At 30.3% G+C, this 12321-nt stretch overlaps 3 protein-coding genes across 3 annotated transcripts; 1 reads left to right on the top strand and 2 right to left on the bottom strand.

Annotated features, from left to right (window-relative positions):
• Positions 1-18: 18 nt before the first annotated feature.
• On the bottom strand, positions 19-1844 carry LOC17897947 (5'-adenylylsulfate reductase-like 4). The gene is made up of 4 exons (XM_006305351.2): positions 1360-1844; positions 1078-1265; positions 864-988; positions 19-671 (listed from the first exon to the last, which is right to left on the bottom strand). The coding sequence occupies exons 1-4, from the start codon at positions 1552-1554 to the stop codon at positions 241-243; spliced, it is 939 nt and encodes a 312-aa protein (XP_006305413.1). The 5' UTR covers positions 1555-1844; the 3' UTR covers positions 19-240.
• Positions 1845-6009: 4165 nt separating this feature from the next.
• LOC17900467 (protein TRANSPARENT TESTA 1) lies at positions 6010-7841 on the top strand. Its single transcript, XM_006306301.2, has 2 exons — positions 6010-6497; positions 7329-7841. The coding sequence occupies exons 1-2, from the start codon at positions 6036-6038 to the stop codon at positions 7758-7760; spliced, it is 894 nt and encodes a 297-aa protein (XP_006306363.1). The 5' UTR covers positions 6010-6035; the 3' UTR covers positions 7761-7841.
• Positions 7842-9881: 2040 nt separating this feature from the next.
• LOC17898985 (S-protein homolog 9) lies at positions 9882-10558 on the bottom strand. Its single transcript, XM_006303627.2, has one exon. It carries the CDS (start codon positions 10366-10368, stop codon positions 9955-9957), a length of 414 nt encoding a protein of 137 aa, XP_006303689.1. The 5' UTR covers positions 10369-10558; the 3' UTR covers positions 9882-9954.
• Between the last annotated feature and the right edge of the window lie 1763 nt (positions 10559-12321).

Genomic DNA, 12321 nt, shown 5'->3' on the forward strand with positions numbered 1-12321 from the left:
ATCAATTCTGATATAATATTGACAAAAAAATATGAATTGACTTATAATCTTGCCATCTTATGACATATACACTTCTACTACAAAATGTTCAGCTATGAATTAAGCCCTCTCCAAAGTTGTTGGTCTAGAGGAACTAGTGATTATACAGGAAAGAGGCAAAACTTTTCCTGAAAAGCTGTAACTGATACAGCCAAAAACATTTTAGCTGACCACATTTGCTATATTATAGAACTTTAGAAGTCACTGAGAAGCTGAACTTCCTCTGTTTGATGAACTTGAATCCCCAATTGAGACAGTGGCCAAAGACTTGGAGGCCCATGCTCTGGCGTTCATAGCTCCTCCCTGAAGATTGCTCCTCCTGTGCATGCATAATTGTACAGCTCGGCTCAGAAACCCGACGGTGTGTTCTAGCAGGCTTTCAAGTCTCATGTTCTGAGCAATCCGTCTCCAAGTGAATTTCATAAAGACAACGAGTGTAGGGTATATCAAGTGGAGCAATCTCAACAGGACAAATACAATGGCAAGAGCCAGATAGGTCTCTTGTCGAAGCATATTCTCAGGTGATCTTGCCCATGTAAAGGGGCAGTTTTCTGGCTCAGTGTTGTTTTGGTTCTCGAGATGAAGAACTGATACGCTTCTCTCAAGAGAAGTTTTATCCAGCGTTTCAATGCCTACAATCCCATAACATTCCTTGTTAGTTCCACTGGTTGAGCAACAAGTACCAGTATACAAAAAAACCAACTTATCGCCTAAGCTCATCACGAATAACAAGGCTATACAATCCACATCAAAGGTAAACACATACGAGAGACACAACAGATATGAAACACTACCAGAACATCACTAAGAACAAATCGCCTTACCGGTAACATCACTATAGAAAGCAACAAGAGAATCAAGCATTCTACTCCCTCGATATCGCGCCCGCATAGTCGAATTCAAAAGCAAAAGCGTAGGAAACCCATGAACTCCATACTTGGAAAGGGTACTGCACAACAACACAAAAACATCATTACAAACAAAACCCATTAAAGTCTAGCTTAAAGATCACCCACACATAAAATCTACCACACTCACCTCGGCTTAACAGACGATTCCTTAATCGCAAAATGCGGAATAGAAGAGTAAAGAGAAGAAACAACATCAAAACTCGGTCTAAACGATCTTGAGAAAGGACACCACGATGCATAGAAAAGCAAAGCCACATAATCACACTTGTTCTTATGTATCATATCCAAAGCTATTTGCAACCAACGCTCATCACCCTTCACAACAACACAATCACACCCATAAGCAAAAGCATTCAAATTTACAAATCTAATCACCACCAATCAAACCCTAGAAATTGAAATCGCTTACCTCGGTGACAACAACAAAACGAGGACGCTGGGATGATTCAACACAAGTCTGATCTCGGAACCCAAAGATGTAATCTTTAATAGACCTCGTAGCACAAAACGGAACCCTAACGGAGAAATCGTCGGCGTCGGCGTTAATAAACGTTAGATTCCAAAACACCATGACCAATAGCATAAAAAAGATCCCTTTCTCCATTAAACGAATATACCCAGAAGCTATCTCTCTTCTTCCTCCTCCCCAACTCAAACCCAGAATAGAAATGGTGCAGATTTGTTGTTGTTGTTGCCGACAAAATAGATTGGTGAATCTGGGAATTGAATTGAATCAATGGTGGTGTGATTTTGAAGAGATGTGTATGTAACGTTATTGGGATTAAGGTGGGAGAGATATTTGAAGGGTATCAATGGAAGAAGATGAGGAGGAGAGAAGAAGAAGCGGTTGTGGTTGCTGCTGGTCACTCTGGGTATATTGCTCGTTGGAACAAAGCAAAACTTTTTTTTTTTTTTCTCATGTCAAATGAAATTAAAAAAAAAAAAGATAAAAAAGATAAAAATTAGAAAATTAGAAAGAAAATTCAACCAGACTTTATTTTTTTGTGAAGTAAACCTTGATTAAAATACGATTTGGGTTATTTATTAATCGATTTTCATTTTGTTATTTATTTATTTATTTTGTTTAAATTCATTTTGTTATTTCTTACTCGGTTACATATCTAGGAATTTTTAATTTCTTATAAATTTTATGTTTTTTAGTTAATTATGGTAGCTATTTTTTTTTCTTTGTAAAATTTATGTTTTTTCAGTTATTTATGGATTTTCTAATAATTTTTGATGAGGAAAATAACTAAATATTTTTTTATATAGTTACATAAATAGTATACAAAAAGTTTATATTTGATTTCGTAATTAATTCGTATTTGATTCAACATTTTGTTGCATGTATTAATTAAATTATAAATAAACTTAGTTTTTTATTTACATTCATTTGGTTTGAATTTTTTTGTTTACATATATATATATATATATATAGGTAAAAATTAAAATTTTCCAAGTTAAGACAATCTAATGTAATATACAATCATCAAGATAAACCAAATTTATAATGATATTGAAGTTAAGTTAAAGGCACCCAAAAAATATAAAAGCATCTTACTACCTTCTGAGTTTTTTTAAATTAAAGACTAAAGTCCAGTTTGACAACCAACCTAAAATTTCCACATAATCTTCTTGCTACAGTCTGTGGAAGGATCCTCGTTGCTAAGACATATCCAATAGTCTATCTTGATGATCGTATATTATATTCAATATGTTGCATTACTTACGATTGTTTGGTTTTTTTTTTTGACATCACTGCAAACTATACGTTTATCTTTGAGAGGGAATAAACTCTAATCTGGATCTGATAAGAAGACAACAGAGATGAGAACCACTAGCTCACTTGTTCCTTCTAGATTGTTTAGTTTGCTGTCTAATATTAGTCATTGTGATAATATATTTCTTATTTTTTTCAAGCTTCTAAAAATACAAAAAATCGAGAAACTTTATTGTCGATAAAGTGTAAACCAGAGGAATAAACAAATGTTGCATCTAATGATGATGTAAATTAGTAAGAAAATACGAACAACTTCATATTTGTTAAAGTTAGTAGTTTCTATTTCTTAAACTCTTGCTGAATAAGTTGTTTTACTAGTTAATATTTCATGCGGCATAATGAGTTTCAAATAAAAAGACTTTGAGAGTTTTAAATCTTATATCAGTTTAAATTTATTCAAAAATAGTGATGGACATAATATGTGCAATTCCCTTCCTTGCCATATTTTTTTACTTGACATGGAATAAAATTACACAATACTAATTTTTTACTTGAAATTGGATTAATGAATTTCATCTTCTTGGATTTGAGAATGCAATACATTTCTTGAAATTTAAATGTTTGCTTTGTAAATTACTAATACGTTCATTTTTCCTTAAAATTTTATAAAAATCATATTTTGTAACAATATAAAAACAATTACTTCGTCTATAGTCAATATCATCAAAATGCAACAAAAAGATGTTCATCATCGTTTTCAATGAACACAAAATATCAATATGGAGGAGAAGAAGCGATATATGACCCCCAAAAAAAAAAAAATTGTGACATTCATCCCTTTATTTCCTTTTAACAATTCATATGTTAGTATAGTGTATATAAATCTTGTTATGGATTAGAAATTTTACTTTTTAGTAGGTACATAAATATTCACCTCCCCACCATAGTGTTAGTACTACTACACATACAAATTCTCATGAATAAAATTAAAGACATAAGCAATTTTAATATTTAGTTATTTACCATGTCTTTTGAGTTGTCCTAATTGAAACCTTAATAAAGAGAAATGACTAAATTAAATTAAAATGCATATCCATAAATTTGTCAAATTTTGAATTTGTTAAACTAAATTAGCAACTAGGTTTAATTTTTTTTCGAGGAAAAAGTAGATTCATTAATACTCAACGAAAACCAAAGATTACATATTCTACAAACTTAGATATTATAACAACAACATTAAAAGCATAAGGAGAGCTCAAATAGGTGAAGGAATTAGTGGGTCGCTGCTTCTAACCTTTTTTGCCATTATCACCAAACTCGGGTTTACTTGATCCTTTTTAAAGAGAGACGTATAATTTGGCATTCAGACAAATTAAATGTCATAAAAAAAAAAGGAAAGGCAAGATAGACCGACGATGAATCCATGAGATCTCGAAGACAATTGTTGAGGCTGCCACAAGCCAGAAAACGGTTAGCCTAGATCACAACCACGAAAACTTTTGGGAGGTGAGGACTTAGTCACAGTCATTATACATAGTAACATAGTTCTACTAATTTTGTAGCTTTATTTATGCTATTTACACAACAAAACGTTAACTTGGCAAGCTCTTTAATTTTTGCAGTTGTTGGTTATGCTATTTTCACAAATTCTATAGTAAAGTAAAAATGTGTTATATATATGGGCATTGATGTGAACATTTGTAAAAACTTATTAGAAATCACGGTATCTAGATTACGAGTTATCTCGTGGAAAAAAAAATAAAGCTTAAAAAACTTACTATAATATGACTCGAGTAACTTAAACAAAATCCATCAACTCTGCTAATTTTGGTAACTCCATTTCGTAGGACTTGACTTTGCTAATTTTTATGTAAACTCTAACTTTGGCATATTCGCTAATTTTCCGAATCGAGTTTCACAATTTTCTCATGAACTAATATTGGATTTTATCTAGAGGGTTTAGTTTTCCAGTTATATTTTAATTTCTACTAACCATGGTATAATCAACAAATTAGGTTGTAAATTTAACTATTTTATCAGTTCTTATATATAAAAAGATCATTAATTAAATTGAATTCATGTATTAAAAACATCCGATAAATTATTTGGATTGATCTTGACCGGTTTCCCTCTGAATTGTATTGAACCAATTTGTAGTTCCTATCTTGAATTAAAGTCCCATATGTATATAGACTATGACTAAGTTGAATAAAAAATTCAAAAAGTTATTATACATTTAAGTTAAATATTTGAATAAATAAAATATAATTAGTATGTACATAATAGTGTAGTCAAAGTTGATCAGCAAAATTGAGCTTACAAAAAAAAGATTTTAATTTGGTCACAAGTCTTATGATACATAGCTTTTGGAAAGAGTATAACTTTTGGTTTTCAATCACAATAACTATAAAGAAATGTATTATTCTTCACATATATTGGTAATAAGTTGCTAGTAATTGAGAATATTGACTAATTAAGCAGAATTTAAAGATAAGTACTAAGTTAATTAATAACCTTGAAATATTACTTACTTTGCAAATTAGCTAATACTATGAAAACAAATTTATCTCTAATATCTTAAAATTTTAGCATACTACTTAATCATAACATTTCCCTAATTGGTATGTCAAAATCTAGTGTTCACAAAAACTAGAGGTGTTGACCGTTAGAGAGAACTAAACAACTTTACATATATACATACCAAAACATATAATGTATCTTCCATAGTAAAATTCAACATTTAGCATTCATTCCATTACCAAAAAATCCGAAATTAAAAACTGCACTGTGGAAAACCTAAAAGCTTACGTAAATGCCAAATATAGTCAAAAACCCTGCAATGACAAAGTTGCCAAATCTTGGAGAGGTTTGGTCCACAAAATTTAAGGTTCTTTGGCTTCCCACTCTATTTATAGGCAAAGAGATGAGACAGAGAAGATTAAATTACTTCTTAACAAAGGTTGTTTTCACTCAACCACATGCATTCTCAAGTGTCTGCTCTTCACATTCTCCAAGATTCTCATTTACTCACTTCTCTATTTGGTACGTATAAACTCACAAAACTACTTTATATATTACTTTCACTTCATTATTCGTTTTGTTCACACTTGCGTTCTTAAACAATGGTATATAGAGATCATACGGTGGTGAGACGATTGATACGTGAGATCTACTTACGTACCTGCATGATTACTAGTTATTGCAAAAAACATTAAATTTACTTTGATATATAGAGAGAGTAATCATTATATAAAGCTAACTTAAGTTATATATAAATATTTTTCATAAAAAAAAAAAACATTCCCAAACCCTTTTTTTTTGGTTTTTATCACTCTCCATTCTCCAACCACTATTCACCACATTCAATGGAGTCATCACAACAATATGAGATATCTTCAAGCTCTTCTTCTGAAAAACCTAGAAACTATTCCCAACCTCTTGATCTCTTCCTTAACCTCAACCAAAACTCTTGTAATAACAATACCTTAGTTGAGCCTTTACCTCTTCTTGATCGGATCAACTTGAACTCAAACCCTAAGCCCTTGTCCGGTGAAGAAGAACAAGAAGATGAAGAGGATGTTGAAGTGGACGTGGACTTACACATCGGTCTTCCTGGTTTTGGTAAGTCGTCAAGCAATGATGCTAAAGATCCTAAGAAGAGTACTAATGGGAAGGAGATCGTCACGTTTGATGCCGGAAAAGATATCGAGAATGAAGTTTCCGGTAAGGGGTACTGGATTCCGGCGCCGGAGCAAATTCTAATAGGCTTTACTCATTTTTCTTGCCATGTTTGCTTCAAGACATTTAATCGTTACAACAATCTTCAGGTATGAGTCAAATTTATATTTATCTCATGCGCATTGCTTGCTTATCCATGCATAACTGAATTTAATAAATTCATACTCAACTTATATAGTTATCTCCGTAGCTAATATTATGATTTACGAGTTTATTCACATATATAATTATGATTTCAATTCACATAAATGAAATTCCCTCTGATCTTAGTATATAATTTACAGATTTAATCAAGTTAATCCGTAGTTAAAAAATTTTTTTTGGTAAAAACTTATGGTATGACATTTTATCATATAATTTACTGATTTAATCAAGTTAATCCGTGATTTAATTATTTCATGAAAATATTTCATCAAAAGTTTTTAGCGTTTGTTCAAATTCAATGTCTAAACTAAATTGATTTTTCCCTTTTTTAAAGAAATGAAATTATCTACTGAAATTTTCATTAAATTTGATTTGTTTTTAGCTTTGTTTAATTTCTTAACTAAATTGATTTTTCCCTTTTTTACAGAAATGAAATTATCTACTGAAATTTTCATTAAATTTGATTTGTTTTTAGCTTTGTTTAATTTCTTAACTAAATTTGATTTGTTTTTTTTAAAAAACATTGTAATCAACATATTGACTCAAATTTCACTGACTATAATTTTTAGTAGCTTTCTCATATATCTTATTAAATTTTAGTTGAATAATAGTAAAAAAAATAATTTCATTCAAACTAAAATACTCAGAATTCTTAATTGAAACTCACTATATATATGATCTATCAATGATATGATGTTAACGAACAATGTTTTTGATTTTATTTTATTACTTACACAAAACCTTATTGACTCCTTAAATATTATGAATTAATGTAGATGCACATGTGGGGGCACGGTTCACAATACAGAAAAGGACCAGAGTCACTCAAAGGCACACAGCCACGAGCCATGTTAGGAATCCCTTGTTACTGCTGCGTTGAAGGGTGCAGGAACCACATTGACCATCCTCGTTCTAAGCCACTCAAAGACTTTAGAACGCTTCAAACGCACTACAAACGCAAACATGGCCACAAACCTTACTCGTGTCGCATTTGCGGTAAGCTTTTGGCTGTCAAGGGAGATTGGAGAACACATGAGAAGAACTGTGGGAAACGTTGGGTTTGCATTTGTGGTTCGGACTTTAAACACAAACGTTCCCTTAAGGACCATGTTAAGGCGTTTGGACAAGGTCATGGGCCTTATCCGAGTGGTTTGTTTGAAGAGCAGGCTTCTAATAATTCATCTGTCTCCGAGACTTTGTTCTTTTGAAGTTGGTCATCTTTTATTTTTGTTTGCTTATGGACCATTTCTTTTGGCTTGAATAATATGTGTGGTATGATTGGTATCTAACAAGAAGTTTATTGAAGTTAGTATTTTAATAAACGCATGAAACATAATCAAAGTTGATAGGTCATACTATGTTCATGATGCACATTTCCTCGTAAGTGTGTTGAGTTGCTCCGCTAGCTCATGGTAATCTTTGGCCCAAGTTGGGTATTTTTAATTTGTATGGTCCAACTTAGAAATAAATATTATGAGTATCTTAGTAATTAAAGAAGTTAGGGGTTGGCATTGGCCTATACGGTTTTTCGATTTGGTTTCGGTTCGGTTTATCTGATTTTATGGTTTACAAAACCTGAAACCAAATAAACCTTATGTAATACTTCTTGTAAAAGTTAAGAAATTTTTTTTGGTAATGTATTTAATTAGAGTATAATGGTATGTGATATTTTTGGTCAAAGTAATTAATTTTTTAAAAGTTTACAAAGTATGGAGAAAAAGATAAAGTTTCAAAAGTAATATAAAAAGATGTGGTCAAAGTAACATCTTCCTTTGGTATTTTTATTTAATTTTATACTAAATAAGGTGATAATTTTTTTTCTTAAACTCAGTCTTTCTATTGAAATATATTATATTTTTACACTATTATAAATCAATTTCAACAACAAAATCAAAGATCTTTAGAAAGATTTTAAAATTAAAAAAATATAGTAATTAATATAGTATTTATTATTTCAATAATATTTTCATTATTAATTAATAATTTTTTTTAAAAAAATTAAAGATCGTAATATCTAAAGAAACTGATTGTTTCAATTTTCTTGGATAAATTAATAGAACAGGAGTATATTTAAAAAAAAAAACACTACTTAAAAAATCGTACTTAATTACAATACAATGCCATTACCAATTCTATCAAATTTACAACTCATTTAATTTTTATTACAACGAGTTAAAGAATTATTATTATTGCATTAAATAAGAAAATTAACTATTGAAATATTTTATTCATAAATAATATAAAATATTTTAGCTTTATTGTTGTACAGAATATGAGAAAATAATTAACATATTAAACAACTAAAACTAAAAAGATACTTTAATTTTATTTTTCCTATATAAATATATTTAAAATAATTAAATTCTAAGAATTATAAAAGTTCATATCACTCCCATGCACAGTTATCGAGAGCTATTTCACAAAAAGGTTTTGAAACGAAGGGCAAGCACAACACATCAAGCAAAGAGAAAATGACTAGAGTCTCTCCAATCTGCGTTTCTTTCTTCGCTTAGTGTGTTTTTCTTGCTTTCGTTTCAGAATTATTTTTAGAAAACCCTTGCGACCTTTTGATGGGCCTATCATTTTCTGGCCCACTAAGCTATCCTTCTCAGCCCAACACTTGTTTTATGGCCTTATGGGTATGATTCAATTTATTTTTTGGTCTAAATTGGTTTTCTTAACTCATTTGTCAAGCATGTAATACATTGATGTCTCCTTATTTTTTTGAGCATGGCCAAAGACTCCATTCTCACGTTGTATTGACATTAATAGTTACGTTAGAAAAGTAGAATATATTATTCTTAGTGAAAGTTAAGCTTTTAACTTGTATGCTCCAGTTCAGAAATGAATATTATAGAATATTTAGTTATTAAAGAAGTGATTTTATTTAGAGATTTTGACAAGTTTTTTAATTTGATTTTGGTTCGGTTTGGATTTATAGTTGCTCAATTTAGAAAACGTGAAACTTAATAAAACCGTATGTAATACTTCCATTTGCTTCGAAGATCTTCCCAGTGCGTTTAGATTGATGGATTCTGTCGAGATTAATGGCTAAAAGAGCTATTATATCGAGGGGGCGTGGGAAGAAAAGATCCCACATCGGAAGATGTGAGAGCACTTCAATAATATATAAGGGATTAGGACCAATCCACTCATTGCCAATTGGTTTTGAGTTGGAAGACCATAACAAACCCTAATTTAACATAGATAATCATAAAATTGTTGTCTACTATTGTATGTGACATGAGTCTACCTACCATCATTACTAGAGTCAACGGTCGTTGACTATTTTATTTTGATTGTGATGTTACGTTGTATATACATATATAGACAATAAATAGGATTATAATAGTTTATTCCATAGGTTTATATTTATTACATAGTCATACAAAAATTAAGACATCAACCTTTGAGTAATGAAACATTGGTCCACGTATACTCTAACTTGGGAGCTTTTTGACCATGTGTGAAGTAGATCCCATCTTCTTTAGCAAACCAAAAATTCTGTTTACCATAATGAACTATAGCACCACCACTTCTATATGCCAAGAACTTTTTAAAAAACTTGAAATTATTTCCCTGCCATAGTTGGCAATAAATTATGGTTTTGAAAACACTATCATGAAAACTGATATTGTATGTCTCTTCAGGACTCAAAAAGTGGGTGCCTAGATCATCTTCGTCTGATATGCAATGAACTCTGAGAATGTTTTTGGGAAGAAGATTGTTAAAGATATGTACCGCGTTTTTCAGGTTTTCATTACTAAACCCTTCACAAAATGCAATAAGAACAAGGAAACAAAAGAGGCGATTCATTGTTGATTAATCAGTGAGTTGTTTGTTTTTAGGGGTGCCCCAAATGATCAAAGGTATCAATTTATACATAGGTCCCAGATTGATCAAGTCAACCTATATTGATCTCTTCTCGTAAAAGTTAAGAAAATATTTTGGTAATGTATCAAATTAATTATGGGTCAAAATACTATGGGTCAAAGTAATTATTTCTTTGAAAGTTTGAAAAATTAAAAGTGTACAAGAGTAATATAAACAAGTTGTGGTCAAAGTAACATCTTCCTTTAATATTTTAATTTAATTTTCTACTAAATTTGGTGATAATGTTTTTTTTTCAAGAACTCAATCTTTCTATTGAAATATATTATACTTTTGCAGTATTATAAATAAATTTCAACAACAAAATCAAAGATCTTTAGAAAGATTGATTTATAAAATAAAAAAAAAATCAAAATATAGTAATTAATGTTTTATTTTATTTCAATTAAATAATATTTTGATTACCAATTAATTAATTAATACAGTATATTAAGTGTTAATTATTAATTAACTATTTTTAAATAGCAACAGTATTTTTATATCAATTAAATATATTAAAGATAGTAATACATTTTAAAACTAATTGTTTCGAATTTTCTCGGATATCGTCTATTAATTAAATATAAGTACATTAAAAATAACCTAAAAATAGTACTTAATTACAATACAATGCCATTACAAATTCTATCAAATTTACAACTCATTCAAATTTTTATTACAACGAATTAAAGAATTATTATTATTGCATTAAATAATAAAACTAACTATTGAAATATGTTAATCATAAATCTTTTAGAATATTTTAGATTTATATTTTTACAGAATATGAAAAATAATTAACATATTAAACAATAAAAATTACAAAATACATTAATTTATTGTTCCTAAGTAAATATAGAGATTTAAATAATTACATTCTAAGAAATATAAAACCCATATCTCTCCCATACACTCTTATCGAGAGCTCCTCCACGGCTCCACCAACAGGTTCTGAAACGAGAGCGACAAAAAACTAAGCAAAGAGATAAAATAGATTAGAGACCGTAGATCGTGACACATCTCTCCAATTTGCTTTGTTTCTTTGATTAGTGCTTTTGTTTGTCTCGTTTTAGAATTTCTATTTTCAACCCTCTCGAACCTTTCAAAAAACAGAATCATTTCAAACCGTTCAACTATCTTCTATGTGGTGGTCTCAGGTTTCTCCAATCACATTTCATCAGAAAAATGGTGAGACTTCTCACCGACTTTTCCTGTTCCTAAATGGCAAAACCCTAACTGCTCAAATGGACCTCCTCGTGATGGGCCTATCATTTGCTGGCCCACTAAGCTATCCGTCTCAGCCCAACGCTTGTTTTATGGGTATTATCCAATTAATTTTTTGGTCTATCCTTCTTCTTATTTTGTTGTGCATGGCTGAAGACTCCATTCTCACATTGTATTGACATCAATAGTTAGGTTAGACAAGTATAATTTATTATTCGTGGTGAAAGTTAAGCTTAGTGTTATCTGCCTATCTCATACCTCTGTTAAAATACAAAAATATACAAAAATTTTAGATAAAATAAACTCCAACCCGTATTGTAGCACGGGTATTGATCTAATAGTAATAGTACGATTGGTATCTTAGTTGTTTGGAATTTTTCGGATACAAGATCGATCGAATACAAGATTTCTCCAAAGACATATATAGTCCAATAGGAAGTTGAATGAGTTCATATTTGAATGAACGCATGAAACATATTCAAAGTTGATTTAGGTAATTTGGTCCATGGTATCCTCATGAGGGTGTTGGGTTGTTCCGTTCATGAGGGCATTTTTAATTTGTATGCTCCAATTTAGAAATATATATTATGAGTATATTTATTATAATTAAAGAAGAAATTGTATTTAGATTTTGGGGTTTGGCATACGGTTTTTCGATTTGATTTCGGTTCGGGT

Source organism: Capsella rubella, unplaced genomic scaffold (assembly GCF_000375325.1).
Source record: "Capsella rubella cultivar Monte Gargano unplaced genomic scaffold, Caprub1_0 scaffold_1, whole genome shotgun sequence".
NCBI lineage: Eukaryota > Viridiplantae > Streptophyta > Magnoliopsida > Brassicales > Brassicaceae > Capsella > Capsella rubella.